Source organism: Aquarana catesbeiana, linkage group LG12 (genome assembly GCF_042186555.1).
Source record: "Aquarana catesbeiana isolate 2022-GZ linkage group LG12, ASM4218655v1, whole genome shotgun sequence".
In the NCBI taxonomy this organism is placed as follows: Eukaryota; Metazoa; Chordata; class Amphibia; order Anura; family Ranidae; genus Aquarana; species Aquarana catesbeiana.
Window position 1 is genome coordinate 18,520,908 of NC_133335.1, and position 23,336 is coordinate 18,544,243.

The following is a 23,336-nucleotide window of genomic DNA, read 5'->3' on the forward strand; positions in this document are numbered from 1 at the left end:
TGTCACTGGTCCCAAAAATGTGTCAAAAGTGTCCGATCTGTCCACGCAATATCTCAGTCCTGATAAAAATCGCTGCTCACCATTACTATAAAAATGCCATAAAACTATCCCCTATTTTGTAGACGCTATAACTTTTGCGTAAACCAATCAATATTCGCTTATTGCGATTTTTTAACCAGAAGAATACTAATCGGCCCAAACTAAGGAAAAAAAACATTTTTTTTTTTTTTTTTTAAATTTGGGATATTATAGCAAAAAGTAAAATATAGTGTTTTTTTTTAAATTGTCACTCTTCTTTTGTTTATGGCACACAAAATAAAAACCGCAGAGGTGATCAAATACCACCAAAAGAAAGCTCTATTTGTGGGGAAAAAAAAGTACGTCAATTTTGTTTGGGTACAGCGTCGCACGACAGCGCAACTGTCAGTTAAAGCGATCGAGTGCCGTATCGTAAAAAATGCTCTGGTCATTAAAGCGAAGTTCCGCCGTGTTTTTTTTTTTTTTTTTTTTTTAAAGTCAGCAGCTACAAATACTGCAGCTGCTGACTTTTAAAATATGGACACTTACCTGTCCAGGGCACCCGCGATGTCTGCACCCGAAGCCGATCTATCCTTCGGCTGTCAGGTGCTGCTGCCGCCGCCATCCTCGGTAAGGGAATCAGGAAGTGAAGCCTTGCGGCTTCACTTCCTGGTCCCCTACTGCGCACGCGCACTGGTCCCTGCTGTTTTCTGGGACCCATGTGTCTCCCAGAATACAGCAGGGGGGGGGGGGGGGGGGATGGGTGGATGGGAAATGGCGTAGATACCCGCGGGTGGCTCTGATAACTATGGCCGGAAGTGGGAGCAAAATACCTGTATTAGACAGGCATCTGCTAAACCCCTTCCCCCCTGAAAGGTCCCAAATGTGACACCGGAGGTGGAAGGAACACGGAAAAGCGGAAGTTCCATTTTTGGGTGGAACTCTGCTTTAAGGGGGTAAAACCTTCCTGGGTTGAAGTGGCTATCTAGAGCCCAGACTTAAACCCCATTGAAAATCTGTGGAATGACTTGAAGACTGCAGTCCACAAACGTTCACTATCAAATTTAACTGAACTTGAGCAGTTCTACAAAGAAGGGTGGGCAAATATAGCAAAGTCCAGATGTGCAAAGTTAGTAGAGACAAATCCCAACAGACTAAAGGCTGGAATTAAAGCAAAAAGTGGTTCAACAAAATTCTGACACAAGGGGGTGATCCTTTTTCCAACTCAGTGATTGCGTTTTTAATTTTTTTCTTACTTTTTTCTGACATGTCGGTGTTAATTCTTTCAGTTGGATGTTATAAGTTGCACTGCGCAAGTACAGCTGGATAAAACAAAAACTGTGTCGGTATTCATTTCAGTCTGTGAATAATAAATACAATAAAAAATAAAATAATAAAATTAAATTTGACTATTTTAAAGGGGGGTGATTATTTTCTATATCCACTGTATATTTAAACTGCAGGTGCTCATTATCTTCTAATAGTCATGCAGTTAACTTATGTCTGGGTTACGGTTCTGGGACTCATGCACTGCTTGACAACACCACCATGGTATAAGGCAGAATTCTCCTTTTCCTAGAAAGCATTGCTGCACACAGGGCGAGTAAAAGTACTTACTTACGTCATTCTTCCCAAACAGTACTGCATTACAGATGATACATTGCTCCTTCTGCACGTTCTCAGTATGTTTTCTTAAGATGTGCATCTTCAGGCTGGCGTTCTGCGTGAACTGGGCCCCGCACACATGGCACGTATAAGGCTTCTCACCTGAACAACGAGAAAGGGTTAAATCAAACAGAGGCACTAAGGAAAGTAACTGACCTAAGGACCTAGAAGAACAATTGGCCAGAGTATCCTTTGAACAGCAAATGATGGGCAAAAGAAAACAAAACAAAAAAAAACAAAAAACGATGGACATAAATATATTTATTTTAATTGGTTGTTGGAGGTCATAAAAGAACAGTAAACGCCCATTGGGAGCAAAGTATGATACCACAACCGCTAGGGTATTAAAAGCATAGTGGGCACCTTTGCCACACTGCCCTTAAATTTACAAACGAGAACTGAAAAACCACTAAGCTGCATAAACTACTACCCCCCCCCCCCAGTCAGTCAGTAGAGGGAGTATTGATTTGTAAAGGGGCCCTTAATGGTAGTAAAGTCCAGTGGTTTCATGCAACTTGTCCCCAGTCTCTGACTGTCTCCTATAGCATGACTTCAGTCTCCAACCACTCCTGCAGAATGATCTCCGACCATTTCTTCTAACAAGTCTTCCATCTGTGACAGATTTCAGTAGCACGACACGTAATAAATACTATAGGCGGCCCTTCGGAGACATTGGGGCCTGCATTTGAGGGTCCCTTTGCCTTGAAAGTTGACAACCACTGCTCTACACCATCCAAAGCCTTCCAGCCCCATCCGGAGACCTTTGTATACTTCAAAATCTCCTATATTTTTCTTCATTCTGATGCCAGCGTCATGGCAGCTTTTCCCCCTACTGACCAGTTAAGCTAGAACAGTCTCCACACTGTGGCCCTTTGCATGCCTTTATCCGGTCCTTGTCGCACTATTCCCCCCCACTGATACAATGCATTATTCCTCCCACTGACACCAGTGATGGGGCACTATTCCTCCCACTGACACCAGTGATGGGGCACTATTCCTCCCACTGACACCAATGATGGGGCACTATTCCTTCCACTGATACCAACGATGAGACACTATTCCTTTCACCGACACCAAGGATGAGGCACTATTCCTCCTACTGACACCAACGATTGGACACTATTCCTCCCACTTACACCAATGATGGGGCACTATTCCTCCCACTGACACCAATGATGGGGCACTATTCCTGCCACTGACATCAAGGATGGGACACTATTCTGTCCACTGACACCAATCATGGAGCACTAATCCCAACAACGAGGCACTACTCCTCCTACTGACACCAACGATCAGGCACTATTCTGTTCACTGACACCAATGATGGGGCACTATTCCTTCCACTGACACCAATGATGGGGCACTATTCTTTCGACGGACACCAATGATGGCACATTGTTTACTCCCACTGAAGAGGATATTGTCCACCCTCCACTTGCCCCCTATATTCTGGAAAAAAAAAGTAAACTGGTCCTTTTGTTTAGAAATTTTGGAGACCCCCGAGCTAGAAGGTTCTTCCCCCTATTGACCTATATATTTAGCATTTACATATATTAAAATAAAAAAAAATCTTCTATTTTTGTTGTTGTTGGGGCATGGAAAGCTTTGATAGAATTTTCCAGACCGTGGTCTTACTAAGATTGAAAATCATTGATCTAAACCAGGGGTCTCCAAACTTTCTAAACAAAGGGCCAGTTTGAATCGAAGAAAAGGCTGGACGGCCGCACTCTGTTAACACCTTTATAGACGGTTTAAAAATTATTCTGGTACAAAGACATCAGAGGAACAGGATCAATGAAAAGCTTTGACACCACTATGGGGTGCTTAGTCATAGCTCAAAGGGCCAGTTTACTGTCCTTCAGACTTTAGTGGGGCCTGACTGTGGCCAGTGGGAGCAGAAAATGTCCTGGCGTCAGTGGGAGTAAACAATGCTCCATGATTGATATTAGATAGCGTCCCATCACTGGTGTCAATGGGAGCAATAGCGTCCCATCACTGGTGTCAATGGGAGCAATAGCGTCCCATCACTGGTGTCAATGGGAGCAATAGCGTCCCATCACTGGTGTCAATGGGAGCAATAGCGTCCCATCACTGGTGTCAATGGGAGCAATAGCGTCCCATCACTGGTGTCAATGGGAGGAATAGCGTCCCATCACTGGTGTCAATGGGAGGAATAGCGTCCCATCACTGGTGTCAATGGGAGGAATAGCGTCCCATCACTGGTGTCAATGGGAGGAATAGCGTTCCATCACTGGTGTCAATGGGAGGAATAGCGTCCCATCACTGGTGTCAATGGGAGGAATAGCGTCCCATCACTGGTGTCAATGGGAGGAATAGCGCCCCATCATTGGTGTCAAAGAGAGGAATAGCGCCCCATCATTGGTGTTAGTGGGAGGAATAGTGTCCCATCATTGGTGTTAGTGGGAGGAATAGTGTCCCATCATTGGTGTTAGTGGGAGGAATAGTGCCCTATCATTAGTGTCAGTTACAGGAACTATGTCAGCAACATTGGGGGGGGAACTATTGTCCCAAAGGCCGGACAAAAGCAAGCAAAGGGATGCAGTTTGGAGGCCATTAATCTAAATTGCCAGTCTCGTGTAGCTCTGATCTAGAACACAGGTCCACACATCAAATCTGCTTATGATGATGGATGAAAAACCTCCACCTTCCCCGACACTCACAGACCTGTATGTGTTCTCAGGTGCCTTCGCAGTTTGAAAGCGTCTGTGGTCGCAAAAGCGCACTCACTACATGCAAACGGCCGCTCCCCGGTGTGAGATCGGATGTGAATCTTCATCCTATTTGCCTAAAGGCAAGAGAACAAGTCAACAAGAGAAGAAAAGTATCGTATAGTAAGCAAGAGACAAACGTTCCATAGGCTCCATTCACACTTGTATGACTTTGGAGTGCAACTTTGGATGGCTGCAACTTGGATACGCCTGGACAACGGTTGCATGTAAAACATTCAGGTACGACTTTCATGTACCTTTTGAGGATTAACATTGAAGTCTATGACCCTCAAGTTGCCTGAAAGTCAGACCAAAGTAGTGTGTGCACTACTTTGAAGTCGCTGCAAATACGAATGGTTAACATTGGAAAACATGGGGAACATGTACTTGTCATGCGACTTTGATGTCCAAAGTTGCATGAAAAGTCGCACAAGTGTGAATGGAGCCTTAATGATTACAAATTTGTAAAAAGGTTTCATAATAAATTGAGATGACATTTGAAAGACAGTAAAGTTTAAAGGCAAAAATGAAGGAAAATGACGTGGCCCCCATCTCCCGGAAGTTCGGCCCCCCTCCTCCTTCCCCGCTGCCAGGCCAATTAGAAAGCACAGCGTGCTTTGCGCATGCGCAGTAGGGGACCAGCAGTGGAGCCAGAAGGCTTCACTGCCTGGTTCCCTTACCAGGAATGGCGGCGGCAGCACCCGGGAGTCGATCCGAAGATTGGCTGGGGTGCCGACACCGCAGGCTCCCTGGACAGGTAAGAGCCCCAATATTAGAAGTCAGCAGCTACAGTATTTGTAGCTGCTGACTTTTAGTTATTTTTTTTAAATAACAAAAGAACTTCCTCTCATCTGATCCCCCCCCCCTCTCCGGTGCCACAATTGGCACCTTTCGGGGGGAGGGGGGACAGGATACCTACCTGTCTTTGACAGGTATCCTTTCCCACTTCCGGGAGCCACAGCCGCGGATATTGACGTCGCGGCTGGGGCTCCCTCCTCCTCCCTCCTCTCCCTGTCGCCGGGCCAGTAGGAGAGAGGAGCGGAGCCTCGCGCATGCGTAGTAGGGTTCCCTGCGTGAAGCCCTCACCCGCAATGGCGGTGGCAGCACCCGACAGCTGATGGAAACATCAGCTGCGGTGCCAACATCGCTGGACTCCAGGACAGGTAAGTGTCCTATTATTAAAAGCCAGCAGCTGCCGTGTGTGTAGCTGCTGGTTTTTATTTTTTTGGGGCGGACCTCCACTTTAAAATATGCACTGTCACTGTACTAATGACACTGGCTGGGAAGGGGTTAACATCAGGTGCGATCAAATGGTTAACGGTGTTCCTAGCCTGTGTTTCTGTGTACTTTGTGAGGTCCTTTCACTGAGGGATGTGCTTTGCAGAGAAACAAAATCCAGCACATCCCCTCTGACAGGATGGAGCTCTACATTTTTTTTTTCAAGTAATTTTTATTAAAATTTTCCAATTTACAACAAAAAGACAAAAACAAAACGAAAAAAAAAACCCTTGCACCTCTCTGACAACAGCTCTGCATTCTTTACATAGGCAGAGCTCCGTCCTGTGTATCTCTTCGCCAATCAGTGGGTGTCGGCAGACAGCCATTGGCCGGCACCTGCTGATCGGCTTCTGCTGTGACTAATCACAGCAGAAGCACACGCAACCCCTACCCGGAAGAGTAAAATCACGTGTATATATACACGTGATTCTTCGCAGAGCGGCTGCCTTGTAGCAGTAGAGCTACAATAGGACAGTCGTTAGGTGGATAGTAAGCACGCAGTAATGAGCTAGGCACCAGTATTGCCTCCAGGCAATTTCTGACCTACTACGCCTTGTTCTGCAAGTGTCTCTGTGTGGAGACAAACATCTTGGTAGAAGCAGGGCTTTGCTTGCTCAGGCCAGCGTTATACCACCCTCTTCTTTTGACTGGAGGGGGAATAATAATGCAGCAGCAGTAGCGGATTCGGGAGAAGCACAGATCAGGTGAATCAAAAGCGTGAGACCACCAGCCTTGGAAGCAGGGAGATCCTTGCACTACAGGTCTACAGGTACAGCATCCTCTCCAGCAAGGAGAACAATGACCAGCACAGTAGTGACATCACCAAATCTCCTGAGCCCACCAGCCTTGAAAGCAGGGATATGCATGCACTGCAGGTCCCCAGGTACAGCATCCTCTCCAGCGAGGACAACTGTGAGCAGGACAATAATGACATTGCCAAATCTCACTCCACATCTCTTGAGACTACTAGGCTTAGAAGCAGGGAGATCCTTGCACTGCAGGTCCACTGGTACAGCATCCTCTCCAGCAAGGAGAACAATGACCAGTACAGTAGTGACATCACCAAAGCTCCTGAGACCACCAGCCTTGGAAGCAGGGAGATCCTTGCACTGCAGGTCCTCAGGTACAGCATCCTCTTCAGCAAGGAGAACTGTGAGCAGGACAGTAATGACATTGCCAAATCTCAATCCACATCTCTTGAGACTATTAGGCTTGGAAGCAAGGAGATCCTTGCACTGCAGATCCTCAGGTACAGCTTCCTGTCCAGCATGGTAATGACATCACCAAATTTCACTCCAAATCTGGTGAGACTAGGAGTCAGAGGCAGCAGTGCCCTAGATTAGGGGTTTCAATTTCATTGTGGGCCGCATCAGCATTATGGTTGTGCTCAAAGGGCCAGTTATATCTGTAAGACTAGATGTCCAGAGCACCCCACCCCGCTCCTTACAAAAGATGTCAAGAGCCCCCCACCATCAGAAGTTAAGTGTCCCCCTCTACATATCACAGTGCTGCCAGGAAGAAACTGGGGGCAGAGCGGGAAAGCAGAAAGTGCAAGATCTGGAGGAGTACCAGAGAAGTAAGGGAGTCAGCTGTCAGAGTCTGCTGAATGCTGAGACCAGGAGAGGCGGCGATGAGGGGGTGCTGCGGCTGCACAGAGAGGAACAGGATCCGTCAAAGGAGTTCTGTCGTCCTCTCTGCTGCCAACTGCAGAGACTGGGGCGGGGGCAGAGACAAGGGGAAGTGCCACTGTTGCAGGAGAGGTGCGACGGCCACATGAAATGGCCTAGAGGGTCGGATTCGGCCAGTGGGCCTTGTGTTTGATGCATGTGCCCTAGATTATCTAACACTGCACACACACAGCTATGAGAGTACAGAACAGGAGTGCCTAGGCACAAGAAGTGCTCTACTAGTTCTCAATAGAAATTAGACAAAAATTTTGATTTTTCAGGGTACCGTTCAGGCAGAATTTACATTTCTAAGTGTTCACTATAACAACAAGTCTTTACTTTACATGTTCAGGCTCACATTAACATAGTAGACCACAGCACTGTTACTAAATCACACAGCACCATGCCACCAGATAACGATTAGGAGTATACAAGAAGTGTATGAAGTGTGCTTAGATTGTCAGCAATTTTTGGGAAGACTTCCTCAGTCAACAGGTAGCAAAGTCCTCAATAAATAACAAGCTGAGTGGCATCTAAGGTAAGGGAAGCTCTGTGGGGTGGGGTAATAGCAGATGACTGATATATATTGTATTCTACATACAAAGGACATGTCATACCTCCACACTTGAATAATCGCAGTAGCAGCACTTGAAGGGTTTGTCAAGTGTATGTATGGATCTGATGTGGCGTAAGAGGTCGGACGCCGTTCTGTAAGCCATGTCACAGTTGTTACATTTGTGCGGGCGGACCCCTGCAACATACACAACATTGTATTACCATCAAAACTGCCCATACAAGAATTTACCCAATGTCAATCCTTATGGCGGGCGACCAGCAAGCCCACAGTGAAGGCAGAGCACCGAGCAAGCATTTTCTAAAATCCCCTGAAACACACAGGGTGCATCTGACTAGATAATATTCACATGGGGGGATATACTAGAGGTGCACCGAATAGAAATTTTGGTGCCGAAACCAAAAATGCAGGGAGGCACTTGGCCAAAAACAGAAACCAAAAATGAAATTAAAAAATATTTATATTTGTATATATAATTGAATTATATTTAACTTTTGAATGAATATACATTTATCTTCGCCCATTATTGGCACCTTTAGCGCAAGAAAAGCTCAAGAAAAATGTATCCCTTTAAATTCTTGGTATGTCTGCACACTGGTCGGTTGGGCTTTCATTGTGGTGTTAAAAATGCTGTTCGCTGCATTTTTGGTCAGTAAAAAAAAAAAAAAAAAAAAAAACGCGCCTCCCAGTTCAAATGCATTGAAAAACGCAGCAAGAATGCACCCGTGTTACGTTTTTTGATGCGGTTTTTGTCACATGACCTATGAAAAATACACCATGAGCACAGTAAACTCGGTGCAAAATCAAGTGCAAATTCGTGGATAAATTGCTGCACAATCGCACGTGAATTCGCAGCAAAACCGTGTGAATTATCTGTGCCATTATCAGCACCTTTTTCTCTTATGGGCAGAATGGCGATAACACCATTTTCGGCCGAAACATTTTGGCGGCCGAAATTTCGGGGGGATCTCTAACTGAAACTGAAGCACACAGAATCTGGTGCAGCTGTGCATGGTAGCCAATCAGCTTGTTCAAATAACAAAAAAAAAAAAAACTGGAAGCTGATTGGTTTCTATACAGAGCTGCACCAGATTCGGAGTGCTCCAGTTTTACTAAATCAACCTCAATTGTTCTGATAATTCAAAACACAAAACGGTTTTCGGAGAGAATGGTTTCCCTTTTCTTACCCGTGTGAGTACTGACATGGAGCTTCAGTTCTCTGGCGCTGGAAAACGTCTTCTCGCAAACGTGGCACTTGTGTTTGTTGGAATGTCTGCGCAGGTGGCGCCTCATAACCGACATCATTAAGGAGCTGAATTGGCACTGACCGCACCGGTAGAGAGTCTTCACTTCTGGAAAGAGAACTACGGAAGTTAAATAAAAACACCGGACAGGAGATAAAACATTCACTAACGAAATATTCTTCTTCTGTGCATCAGAAAATGGAGAAGTATCTTCTTGCATAAAATTCTGAAAAAGCTTCATTGTTGGCGGGCACCCACTCACCTGCTGCCGCCACGTCCCTCACCGCCGCACCACCAGCAGTCCCATTGAACTGTCGGCGAGTCAACAGCGGGTCAGAGGAGGATCCGCAGCAGGACAGAGATGAAAGTTGCTCTTTAACCCCTTAAGGACCAGGCCTACTTTTCAGACTCGGTGTTTACAAGTTAAAATCTGTTTTTTTTTTTTTTGCTAGAAAATGACAGTTGCTCTTTAAAAATTATGATTTAAATCAAGCCTTTTTACTAGTGGTTTAAATCAGGATTTAAATCAAATCCACCCTGGTAATAACATTTACATGAAGGGCTTGTTCACATAGGGTGTACGCATCCGTGCTCCGTGTGAGGGCTACGTTTACATGCATGGGGGTGCGCAGATGTTCCATGCATTCCCATGCGGACAGCCCCATTAAAGTCAACTGGAAAGCAGTGGATGCAGTGACACAGCTGCTGATCCCAATGTGACATTGGTGAGAGTGCACGGCCCCGAACGAAACCAGGGTGCATTTTGGGCCGTGCACCCTCACCTACACGGATGTCTCATTGGAAGCAGTGGCTGTGTTCGTCCAACCGGCTTTAATGGGACTGCCCCACGGGGATGCATCCCCCTGCGCGTAAACTCATCACACAGGGCACGGATACATACACTCGTGTACATGAGGCCTAACAACGGCAGTAACCTTCCTGAAGACATCCAATTACAGACAATACCCAGCCAATACACATTACATCCTATCCTCAGAGCGCAAGCCAGCTTCTGGTCTCAGGGAGGCGGCAGCCATCTTAACCATAAGCGTTGTTATATACCTGGTGCTGGTCCTTAGGCACATATACATGTGGGTGTAATTGTAAGGTTTTGTATGGTTTAATAAAGTCGGCTGCTTTGTGCAATTAACCCTTTTCCCTGATACTGTTTTTTGAATGATGGTGCATGGCATTGGAAGGAATTGCATCCTGGTACATGTGAATGGTCAAGTTGGTGACAAGATACACAAGCGGGTCCAACCAAAAAAAGCGCAGTGAGATCTATCTAGTAATAGAATGTTCATCTAATGTGGCCCGTGACCTCCTGATCCAGGAAGGCGGGTCGGCAAGCTTAGATCTCGTGTTCCCGACCCGCCATCACAGAGCAATGTTCTGAATAGAGCTGGCGCTAGAGGAAGCACACCTGTAGAGGGAGGAGAGCCGCATAAGCCAATGCTTCCTGTATAGGCTGGCTCCTGTCACAGGCGAAGTGATACCAACTGTACTCCGCCTGGGACGGCAACAGCTGGCAAAACCTGTAGCAAGGGAGATTCGTGAATGGAAAATTATTATTAAAGGTCACTTTTAATTCTAAAATCACAGTTTATATATGGGCACATCTCTTCTGCAGTAGTTACTGGGCTGCTTTCAAACTGATCCGCAGGTGGAGCGCAGTGCACCTGTGGGTTACCTGCACTGAGCCAAAGACTTCTGTTATTACATGCGGGTTTGGTGCGCTTTCTGAAAGTGCACCAAAACGCCTGAATTCAATGGAAGAAAGCGCACCACACCTGCAGGATATAATAGAAGTCTATGGCAAAGTGCATCTAAGCCACAGGTGCACTGCACTGCACCAGCAGTTAGACTAAACCGCAGTAGGAGGAATAGCACCCTATTGTTGGTGTTAGTGTGAGGAATAGCGCCCTATTGTTGGTGTCATTGGGAGGAACAGCGCCCCATTCTTGGTGTCAGTGGGGGGAACAGCGCCCCATTCTTGGTGTCAGTGGGGGGAACAGCGCCCCATTCTTGGTGTCAGTGGGGGGAACAGCGCCCCATTCTTGGTGTCAGTGGGGGGAACAGCGCCCCATTCTTGGTGTCAGTGGGGGGAACAGCGCCCCATTCTTGGTGTCAGTGGGAGGAATAGCACCGCATTCTTGGTGTCAGCGGGAGGAATATCGCCCCATTCTTGGTGTCAGCGGGAGGAATAGCGCCCCATTCTTGGTGTCAGCGGGAGGAATAACGCCCTATTGTTGGTGTCAGCGGGAGGAATAGCGCACCATTCTTGGTGTCAGCGGGAGGAATAACACCCTATTGTTGGTGTCAGTGGGAAGAATAGCACCCTATTGTTGGTGACAGTGGGAAGAATAGCACCCTATTGTTGGTGACAGTGGGAAGAATAGCGCCAGAATTGTCGGTGTCATTGGGAGGATTAGCACCCTATTGTTGGTGTCAGTGGGAGGAATAGTGCCTCATATCAGTGGTAAGAACAGAGCCCCAAGGGCCAGATAAAGGCATGCAAAGGGTTGCATCTGGCCCACGGGCTGCAGGTTGGAGACCACTACCATGAAGTATGCAGCTGCTAACAATACTGGCTATTGCCAATTGATGATGATAATGGAGGGGTAGCCCCATAGGAGAGGTGAGGAAGTGAAGGTAAGTACAGACCCCGGCAGGTGTGACAAGTGCTATAAGGCACCCCAAACCTGCATCAACTACTAAACACAAATGATGATTTTTTTCTTCTAGTCATGGCACAATAAGACCGCCTCTCCATAGATCACTAATGACCTGCACTGCCATGCGGGAGGCCATGGGGGCATGCCTACACCCCCAATACCATGGCAGTTATTGTTTCTATTCTGCAGGCCCTTTGAGAGCACACAGTGAAGATGTAGTAATCAAACTATATAACCTCATCCAGATTTTGTGGTCACCGCACAATACAGCCATACCTTGCTTCTCCAAGTCTGCGGACGCTTGTGGAATTGGCTCGTTCTGTTCAGAAGTTTCCTCCAGTGCAACAGCGGCAGCAGATATCTGTGAACTGTCATGGCCATCCAACTCCTATCGGGAAAGAAATGAAACTTTTAAAGCATCAAAGTATAGGGTAGCACCTTCTTGTTACCTGGAGGCTTGAAGCCACCCATCTCCGCACTTACAGACTGGCATTACAGATAAAAGACCAACTCCAGGTAGGATTGCCTTCACCGGTTTCCAGAAGAGCAAACATCCGGGTTGTGCCAGGCTGCTGCAGGTTCATGCACTTCACACCTTCGGCACTTTGCTCCCCATCCCTCCTCCTGCCAGAGTCACCTCAATCATATCATTCCTCAGCAGACGCTCACCGATCTGATTGTTTCCTCCCGTACCTTACTCTACTCCGTGCAGGATTACCTTCACAGGTTACAACAGACAAGCATTGTAGTTCCTCAGGAATGAGAAGGTTTGTCTTCTGGAAACCTGACAAGGTGATCCTGTAGGGAAACAGAAAAAGTGCCGCGCTCCCAGCCAGACACCATGAAATGAGTAAGGATTGGCTTCAGACTACAGGTCTCTGCCAAGAAACCACACCCCTCCCCGGGCGCATTTCGCCCCATTCCTCAAGGCTTAGTCATTAGGGGTGCAACGGATCGTTACTGATCCGTGATCCGTTCGGTTCAACCTCCGCGGATCGGCACACCCGCGATCCGTGGAGCGCTCGGCGGCCTCGGCCATAGGAAAGGCCGAGGCTTCGGCCTAGCTCCGGAGCGGCGGCCATCTTGGTACACCCGGCGGCGGCGGCTGTATCATCAGGAAGTGACGTTTCATCGCCGCCATCTTGCTACACCCCACACTCCCTTGCACAGTACTGTAATGATAGAGTTAGAAGGGGGCAAGCGGACATCTTGTTACACCCACCAGAGTTTTAGATTTTAAAGCTATTTTCCACACAAAACGGAGCTTATATGCATAAATACAGTATTTGCTAATGTGACAGAACACCTCTGATTGTCACATTTAATGTTAAATGTGAAAAACAGAGGTGTTCTGTCCCATTAGCAACCATTTAAGGTCAGCAGGTTTGCTGCTGCTTTTAACATCTAAACAGTCCGTCCGATCTACAAATACTGTATTTATGCATATAAGCTCCGTTTTGTGTGGAAAATAGCTTTTAAATCTAAAACTCCGGTGGGTGTAACAAGATTTGTCTTTTTTTTTTTTTGCTGATCGAAAATGATCCGATACGTGACTCTGATCCGAGGATTGATCCGATCCATGAGTTTTTTGATCCGTTGCACCCCTATTAGTCATAGACCCTATGATTAAGCCCCGGGTGGGCGGGGCGAAATGCATCAGTGGGTGAGGTTTCTTGGCGGGGGCATATAGGCTGAAGCCGATCCTTACTCATATTTCATGGTGTCTGCCTGGGAGTGCGGCATTTTTTCTGTTTACCGCACATTTCGCTTTGGATGGGCATAAACAGCCCGCAACCCTTCACCCGTGGATGGTGGATACAGTATCCCCTGGCTTTCCAAGCATAGCTTATAATCATGCCTGGAGTTAAGCTTTAACCACTTCAGCCCGTCAAGGTTTTACCCCCCTTCAAGACCAGGCCATTTTTTGCGATACAGCACTGCCTTATTTTTAACTGACAACTGTGCGGTCGTGCGACGTTGTACCCAAAAAAAAAGTATGTCTTTTTTCCCCTCAAATAGAGCTTTCTTTTGGTGGTATTTGATCACCTCTGAAAATTTTATTTATTTTTTTGCGCTGAAAACAAAAAAAAGAGCGACAATTTTGAAAAAAAAACAAAAACAATATATTTTTTACTTTCTGCTATAAAACATATCCAATACATTTTTTTTTTTAAAAATCGAAATTTCTTCATCAGTTTAGGCCAATATATATTCTGCTACATATTTATGGTAAAAGAAAATCCCAATAAGTGTATATATTGATTGGTTTGCACAAAAGTTATAGCGTCTACAAACTATGGAATATTTTTATGGCATTTTTACATATTGCTTTTTTTACTAGTAATGGTGGCGATCAGTGATTTTTAGCGGGACTGTGACACTGCAGTGGACAAATTGGACACCTGACACTTTTTTGGGAACCAATGACATTATTACAGTGATCAGTGCAAAAAATATGTACCGTCACTGTACTAATGACACTGGCAGGGAAGGGGTTTATACCAGGGGCGATCAAAGGGTTTGTGTGCTCCTAGGGGGGGGTGCTTGCTAACTGTGTGGGGGATGGACTGACTGGGGAACACAGTGACCTTGTGTTCCTGCTTAGCAGGAACACAAAATCACTGTGGTCTCCCGGTCAGAACGGCGATCTGCTTTGTTTACATAGGCAGATCACCATTCTGCCTCTTTGGGGAACGATCGTCGGGTCCCAGTGGACATCGCACCTGCCGGATAAGCTCACTGGCTCCCCCTCTGGCCAAAAAAACACTGGAATCCATGCGTCCGAATGGGGTGAAGGCGCCCCTGCACCCTGCATTATGGGCCACCACTGTAAATTACCCTATTTTTTTTTGGTAAAATATATAAGATGAGGTTGCACTGAGTAAATAGATACCCAATATGTCAAGCCTTAAACGAGTGTGCGCCCGTGATATGATGACAAACTTTAGTAGCCTATATTTTCCATAGAGGATGCTTTAAAAGCCCCCTATAGGTCATCAGTTTAGCATTACAAAGTCTGGTGGTAGAATTATTGCTCTCATTCAGTGACTTTATATGCTTGGGTGTAACTTTAGGGACCCTTTCACAATGCTCTGTACCAAAATTGCGTTTCCCCTGCATTTCTGGTGCATTTTTGGGGGCCTGCTCCTGTGAAAAATGGATGGGTGACTCAAAAGCGTAAGTCGCAGGTGTGTTTTGTTTTTGCCCAAAGATGCAGCATGCGGGACTTTTCAAAATGCACCGCACCCACAGCACCTCCCTTGGCGTCGGCTGCATGCAAATATGTGGCCTCTCGGTGCCTCTCGGTAAGTTAAAGCTCCCGATCGCTCCCTGGCTAAAGAAGGGGTAGTGGTTGGGGGGGGGGGGGGGCTCAACCATAAGATTTTACACTCCCCTCCCTAACTGCTAGTGAGAATGAGCCCTGACAGTGATGAAATGGATGTATTATGCAGGCAGCCAACCTACCTGTACAGCCCCGGCCTGAGCGGCGGGGTCATCCGCTGGGGGGTCGGCTGGGGTCACGCTCTCTTCTGGCAGCAGTTGCTGGGCCTGGGGCTGCTCTGCTTCCCCCGCGTTGTGGAACTCGATGAGCTGGGTGGGCAGGAGACTGGGGCTGCCTTCCTCCCCCCTCTGTACGCCCGTCACCTGGACGCCGATGATGGAGCCGTCGGCCGCCTGGACCGGCACCATGTGGTACTCGGACACGTTGCTGAAAGCCTCGTTCCCGTCCAGCATCTTATAGACTTGGAAGGCCAGCTCGGCCTCACTGCGGTCGGGGTCCGTCACGCACAGGACCTCCGTCTCCTGGGCCGGGACCCCTTCTCCGGGCTCCTCCATCACCACCACCTGCCCACAGGAAACAATGTCAACAAGAGATACAGAAACCACGGCAACGGTAAACATTGACCAACCCCCCCCAATACTGTGTATTTATCTACAGTACAGCCCCACCTAGGGCTGCCCCCTTTTCGTCAAGCCAAACCTGAACACTTCAGCGGCGCACAGCAATTTTTTGCAGTATTATAGAATTGTAAAAGACCCGCGACACCGTTTTGGGGTAGTAGTAAAAAGATGTCAAAATGCGAGTAGTAGGCTTCAACAGGGTGAAGGATGGTTATAGCATGCGCTTAAATAGTGCCAAAGGGGTCAGGGACCCCCCCCCACACACACACACACTTCCAGGTGTACTGACCCCCTGGAAATGAGAAGGAGACCCCTTAAAGAGGAAGTAAACCTCCCTGTAACATTTGTACCTATAGGTAAGCCTAGAATAAGGCTTACCTATCAGTACTGTAAATATCTCCTAAACGTGCGCCGTTTAGGAGATATTCACGGTTTACTGTGCCGATGATGTAATCGGCGCATGCGCTCTGAAGGAACGGCCACCCGTGCTGTTTTCTCAGGAGCCTGGGCCGTAACATGCGGCTGTCACTACTTTCTGTGTTCCTCACTCTCTGTATTGGGGGGGACAGGCGATCCCGGGCTCTGCACAAGTGGAGGAGGCTGGGTTGCTGAAGCATGTGCAGCCAGTTAAAGCGCCCCCCCTTAAAGCTCTGGAAGCCGACAGTAAGGCCCCTTTTCACACTTGTGCGACTTGGGCCTGCAAAGTCGCATGACAAGTCGTTCCTCCCCCCCCCCCGGGATTCCGAATGATAATCATTCATATCCCTGTGACTTCAGTCCCTGTACTACTTTGGTCCGACTTCCATGGTCCGCAGACCTCAAGGCTACCCAGGTATTCCCTGAAATGGCGTCAAAATCGCCCGACTGTTAAGTCGTGCCGGTGTGAAAGGAGCAGTAGGGAGAGGAGGATTGGGGCTGCCACTGATGTGTCTGGGCCTCGGGGGGACAGAGGATTCAAAAACCCGTAGTCCCCGGGTGATTCCCGGACAGGTGGCAACCCTCCCTCCCCCCCACCATGGAGGGTGTCAGGACCCCACTGACAGTCTATGACAGTGATGACGAACCTTGGCAACCTTCGGAACTACGTTTCCCATGATGCTCATGCACTCCGCAGTGTAGTGGAGCATCATGGGAAATGTAGTTCCAAACCATCTGGGGGTGCCAAGTGTTCCCCATCACCGGACCTGTGCTGGTGGGAGGGTTTCCCACCTCATCCCTTTATACCCGAACACATATGAATTACACAGGTTCTGTGGCTGATTAAGGTGGTAATTAAACCCACTCGGTGCCTTCTCTGCATTAATTTAGCCTCAGAACCTGTGTAATCAAGATGTCTTCGGGTTTAAAGAGATGAGGTGGCATAAGTTGAGTAGAGCTGTACCCGGTACTGAGCAGAGCCCCCCTCGGTGTCCCCATACATTCATTCCCCCCTGGGTGTCCCCCCCATACATACCGATCTAATGTCATGTAAAACACTCTGGGGAAGAAGATCTGTGCAGCGCTCCGCCCACCACCCGGAAGTCCTCCCTACTTCCTGTCAGAGGTGGGCGGGGACTGCAGAGCGGGTCACATGGCTCAGGGCAGTGGGGCGGGACCCGGGAGCGGGGTGGGCGCATGTGCAGTAGCGCTCAAGCTGTCTCAGTGCTATAATGAGGGGGATGTAGATGGTAGGGGAGATAGATCTGGGCTGTGCTGATCGTTATCCCGGGAGAGGAGAGGGCTGTACAGTCTGACAGCATGTGTAATCATTCTAGAGCTTTAGGAAAGGCATGCTGGGAGTTGTAGTCCTTCCATAGGCTTAGAAGGAACACACTGGGAGTTGTACTCTTTCCAGAGTGTTGGAAAAGCCATGCTGGGAGTTATTTTCCTTCCATTGGCTTAGAAAGAAGATGCTGAGAGTTGTAGTTTCTCCAGTTTTAAGCAGGGCATGTTGGGAGTTTTAATCCTTCTGGAGTCACAGGGCATGCTGAGTGTTGTAACCCCCCCCAGAGATGTAAGAATGGCATGCTGGGTGGTGTAGTTCCCCAGTCTAAGAACTTGCTCGGAGTCTTAGGTAGAGCATGCTGGGAGTTGTAGTCCTTTCCTAGGCTTAGAAATAACCTGCTGGGAGTTGTAGTACATCCAAAGTCATTGGAAGAGCATGCTGGAAGTTGTGGTCCCTCCGGAGTTACGTAAAGTTCATGCCGTGAATTGTAATCCCTCTCGAGTCTAAAGAAGGGCACACTGAGAGTTGCAGTCCCTCAAGAGTCTTGGGTAGGGCGTGCTTAGAGTTGTGGTTCTACAGAGTCTTAGGAAGGGCATGCCGGGAATTTTAGCCCCTCCTTAGTCTTAGGCAGGGCATGCTGGGAGTAGTAGTCTCTCCAGAGTCTTAGGTAGGGCATCCTGGGAGTTGCAGTCTTTCCAGAGTCTTAGGGCATGCTGGGAGTTGTAGTCCTGCAGAGTCTTAGGTAGGGCATGCTGGGAGTTGTGGTCTCTCCAGAGTCTCTGGTACGGCATGCTGGGAGTTGTAGTTCCATAGCCTTAGGGGATGATGGGAGTTGCAGTCTCTCCAGAGTCTTAGGGCTTGCTGGCAGTTGTCCCTCCAGAGTTTTGGGTATGGTGTGCTGGGATTTGCATTCATACCACAGACCTAGCTAGGGCATACTGGGAGTTGAAGTGCCTCCATAGTTATAGAAAGTTTATGGTGGGAGTTAAACTCCTTCTTTGGACTTAGGAAGGGTATCCTTGGAGCTGTAGTCTCTCCAAAATGTTAGCTACGACATGATGGGAGAGGCAGTCCCTCCAGAGTCTTATGAAGAACAAGCTTGGACATGTAGTGCCTCCAGAGTCTTAGGAAGGGCATGCTGGGGGTAGTAATCCTTCTGGAGTCTCACAGTGTGCTGGGTGTTGCAGTCTCTTCAGTCTTAAATTGATCATGATGGGAACTATCCTTCAGAAGATTAGAAAGAACATGCTGAGAGTTGTAGCCCCTCCAGTGTCTTAGGGCATGCTGGGAGGTGTAGTCCCTTCAAAGAATTAGTAAGAGCTGGGGCATTCTAGATGCAGTAGTCTCTACAGAGGGTTACAGAGAGAATACCAGGAGTTGTAGTCTCTGCAGAGTCTAGGGTAGGGTTTGCTGGGAGTTAAAGGACAACAAAAGCATGCTGGGAATTACTGTCCCTCAGGGTCTCATATAGAGAATAATTGGGATTGTAATCCTTCTAGGAGCAGAAGAAGGGCATGCTTCTCTCATCTCTGTTCTTAATTAAACTGAGTACAATTTAACACTGTTTATTCTGTATTGCATTATTTTATTCTCTACTATCAGCATTTGTTAATGTTATTATGTGCATGTAAACTGTATTCATAAAATGTATGTTATAATAAGTATTCTACACAGGGATTTTTTTCTTAGAGAATAAGTGCAGGAATTCCACCGTGAGCCCCCCCCCCCCCCGCATTGAAAGGCCTGAATATCATGAGTGTATAGTTCAGATGTACTCTACATACAGAGTGCAAGGTTCAGGAGTGCACTACATACAGTACAGAGTGCAAGGTTCAGGAGTGCACTACATACAGTACAGAGTGCAAGGTTCAGGAGTGCACTATGTACAGTACAGAGTGCATGGTTCAAGAGTGCACTACATACAATAGAGAGTGCAAGGTTCAGGAGTGCACTACGTACAGTACAGAGTGCAAGGTTCAGGAGTGCACTACGTACAGTACAGAGTGCAAGGTTCAGGAGTGCACTACGTACAGTACAGAGTGCAAGGTTTAGGAGTGCACTACGTACCTTACAGAGTGCAAGGTTCAGGAGTGCACTACATACAATACAGAGTGCAAGGTTCAGGAGCGCACTACGTACAGTACAGAGTGCACTACATATGGTACAGAGTGCAAGGTTCAGTAGTGCACTAAGTACATTACAGAGTGCAAGGTTCAGGAGTGCACTACATACAGTACAGAGTGCAAGGTTCAGGAGTGCACTACATACAGTACAGAGTGCAAGGTTCAGGAGTGCACTATGTACAGTACAGAGTGCAAGGTTCAGGAGTGCACTATGTACAGTACAGAGTGCAAGGTTCAGGAGTGCACTACGTACATTACAGAGTGCAAGGTTCAGGAGTGCACTACATACAGTACAGAGTGCAAGGTTCAGGAGTGTACAGAGCGCAGGACTGCTATGTGCAGGGTTCAGGAGTGCACTATGCACAGGGTGCAAGGCTCAAGAGTGGGCTATGTACAGAGTGCAGGGTTCAGGCGTGCACCATATACAGGGCGCAAGGCTGAGGCGTGTGCTATGTAAAGGGTTCAGGAGTGCACTATGTTCGGGTCTCAGGACTCACAAATATGGTACATACAGTGTGCAGGGCCCAGGAGTGTGATATCATGGGTGATAATGGTGTGTACAATCCCGTGTTAGGATTTAGGGAGTAAAACAGCGGCTCAGCCCCCTGTTTCTACTGCTTCCTGTGTGAAAGAGCTGTTAAGCTTTGAAAATGAAAGCTAACAGCTGATTGGTTGCCATGCACAGCTGCTTTGGATTCTGTCTGCTCCAGTTTTGATATATCTTCTCTTTGTCTTCTTACCTGCTTGTTCACAATGTACACTGAGCTGTGTACAATCTCTGCGTGGGATTACCAGGATCCAGCACACGCCTGGTTGTGACACAATCCCCGCTCAGCCAACCAAAACAGCCCAACATTGGAACCCAGAAGAAGACTGATCGAAGATATCAGTGGCTGGCGATGGTGCTTGTGGACAGAACATCACTGGAGTGGAGGTGAGCAGAGTTCCACTTTAAATAGCAGATATACGTGAGAAAAGGATGTGAGAAACCCTGGAAGCTGATTGGTCGGTATGGAGAAGAGGAAGTGATCTTGTTAGCACACTTATTAGACGTATGTGTCCAAGGCCAATCATTTTCAGGTAATCGCTGTTTAAGAAATTCCATTCAAGTGCCGCGGATAGCTGCAGAACCTGCCAGCCTCCCACTGATTTCAATGGGGCTTCCGTCTGCAGCTAATCATCGGGAATCGTGAATGGCGCCTTATACACATAGGGGGGTCTCATGCACACTGGCAAAAATAATGCCGCTGTAAAAGTAGTCTGGTATCTTTTTTTTTGTAATGCCCTTGCGCACAGCTGCATGTTATTTAATGTGGCCATGTACATGCGCAGGTAAATGTATTCCAGTGTCTAGAATAAATCGATATTCTAGACAATAAAATGATTTTGCACTCATATCTCTAAAAACGCCTTACGTGCATAAATGCTGTTGAGTCTCAGTTCACACTAGTGCTACTCCGAGTGTGACATTCATGTGACTTTATACTCCCTAGCACTCAAGTCACAAGAAAGTCGCATCACAGTAGTGCAGGAATTTTGCGGCGACTAAGTCGCACAGATTGGAGCGGGTGTGATTGAAATCAATGGGCTGTGAGTAATCATGTGACTTTGTGTCCAGAGTCGCATGACAAGTCGCACTAGTGTGAATGGAGCCTAAAGGTATTTAAATGCTTCTATTACACTATCGATTTTGACATTATCTTGACAGGGTGACCTGGCTGAGTGTTTGGTGCAAACAGCAGGACAACCAATAAGAAAGTCTCTAATTATGAATTGGTTGATTTGGAGAAGACTTGGTCATTAATTTGGTTGCATTACATGTAGAGACAGAGCTTTATAAACAAAGAGGCGTATTCATGACAGCAGAGGATAAGAGGTTTTAACTTTTTTTATTTTACTAGAGGAGAAATTGATCTAGGAATTCCAAACTATAGACTTCCCTATTCACCTACTCCTGTTGGTAAATGTACATGTGTTTACATGTGTTCAGAGTATCTAATCGGGGGGGGGGGGGGGGACGACAATGGATGGAACTGCAACATGCTAACGCATTGAACGTCCACCTACATTGTGGTAATGCACGTTACCACAACACTAAAATGTGATTGGGTGCTTATAGTAAGGTGCACATGGGCAGCCAGCAACATAAGAAAACGTCTCCAATATTTCAGCAGTTTGTTTTCGGTTTATGTTGGATACATTTGCAAATATATGTGAAGCCGCACTGCCAGGTCAAGTCCCCTCTACAAAGTGCGGTCCCTAAATCTCCTCTAATGTAATTTCCACATTGTGACATCCAGAGCAAGAAATCCATTCCCAGTATAAACTATTTTAAAAAAATCATTCCAAACAGGTTTTGGTTACATATATTTACAATCATATGTGAAATTATGTTCCATTACAGGCTGTTCCAAACCTGCCTGAAAAAAATAACGGCCTCCAACCTCCCCTTGTTGCCGGTCCAACGCACGCCTGAGAAAAAAATAACGGCCTCCAACCTCCCCTTGTTCCCATTCCAACGCACGCCTGAAAAAAAATACCGGCCTCCAACCTCCCCTTGTTGCCGGTCCAACACACGCCTGAAAAAAAATACCGGCCTCCAACCACCCCTTGTTGCCGGTCCAACACATGCCTGAAAAAAAATACCGGCCTCCAACCTCCCCTTGCTGCTCGTCCAAAGCACGCCTGAAAAAAAAATGCTGGCCTCCAACCACCCCTTGTTGCCGGTCCAACGCACACCTGAGAAAAAAATACCAGCCTCCAACCTCCCCTTGTTCCCGGTCCAACGCACGCCTGAAAAAAAAATACCGGCCTTCAAGCTCCCCTTGCTGCTGGTCCAACGCACGTCTGGAAAAAAAAATACCGGTCTCCAACCTCCCCTTGTTGCCGGTCTAACGCACTCCTAAAAAAAAAATACCAGCCTCAAACCTCCCCTTGTTACCGGTCCAACGCACGCCTGAAAAAAAACCACCGGCCTCCAACCTCCCCTTGTTGCCGGTCCAACGCACGCCTGAAAAAACCTCCAACCTCCCCTTGTTGCTGGTCCAACTCACGCCTGAAAAAAAAATACCGGCCTTTAACCTCCCCTTGCTGCCGGTCCAACGCATGTCTGGAAAAAAAATACCGGCCTCCAACCTCCCATTGTTGCCGGACCAACACGCCTAAAAAAAATACTGGCCTCCAACCTCCTCTTGTTGCCGGTCCAATGCACACCTGAAAAAAAAATACCAGCCTCCAACCTCCCCTTGTTGCCGGTCTAACGCACGCCTAAAAAAAAAAAATACCGGCCTCCAACCTCCCCTTGTTGCCAGTCCAACGCACGTCTGAACAAAAAATACCGGCCTCCAACCTCCCCTTGCTGCCGGTCCAACGCACACCTGGAAAAAAAAATACCGGCCTCAAACCTCCCCTTGTTGCCGGTCCAACGCACGCCTGAGAAAAAAATATCGGCCTCCAATCTCCCCTTGTTGCTGGTCCAACGCACGCCTGAAAAAAAATACTGGCCTTCAACCTCCCCTTGTTGCCGGTCCAACGCACACCTAAAAAAAAATACCGGCCTCCAACCTCCCCCCTTGTTGCCAGTCCGCACGCCTGAAATTAAAATACCGGCCTCCAACCTCCTCTTGCTGCCGGTCCAACGCACGCCTGGAAGAAAAAAACGGCCTCCAACCTTCCCTTGTTGCCGGTCCAACGCACGCCTAAAAAAAAACATACCGGTCTCCAACCTCCCTGTCAGGTCACCTGAGTCCAGGTGA

The 23,336-nt window shown here is 47.5% G+C and overlaps 1 protein-coding gene across 1 annotated transcript in view; it reads right to left on the minus strand.

The window, feature by feature from the left end:
- LOC141113926 (uncharacterized) overlaps positions 1–17,316 on the minus strand; it is a 38,829-nt gene extending 21,513 nt beyond the window's left edge. Inside the window, exons 1-7 of the mRNA XM_073607274.1 lie at positions 17,207–17,316; positions 15,316–15,696; positions 12,127–12,238; positions 9,119–9,283; positions 7,975–8,108; positions 4,369–4,489; positions 1,636–1,785 (exon numbers count right to left, since the gene is read on the minus strand). Of these exons, the coding sequence (XP_073463375.1) occupies positions 1,636–1,785; positions 4,369–4,489; positions 7,975–8,108; positions 9,119–9,283; positions 12,127–12,238; positions 15,316–15,687 (1,054 nt within the window). The 5' untranslated portion in view covers positions 15,688–15,696; positions 17,207–17,316. The remainder of the gene's footprint in view (positions 1–1,635; positions 1,786–4,368; positions 4,490–7,974; positions 8,109–9,118; positions 9,284–12,126; positions 12,239–15,315; positions 15,697–17,206) is intronic.
- Between the last annotated feature and the right edge of the window lie 6,020 nt (positions 17,317–23,336).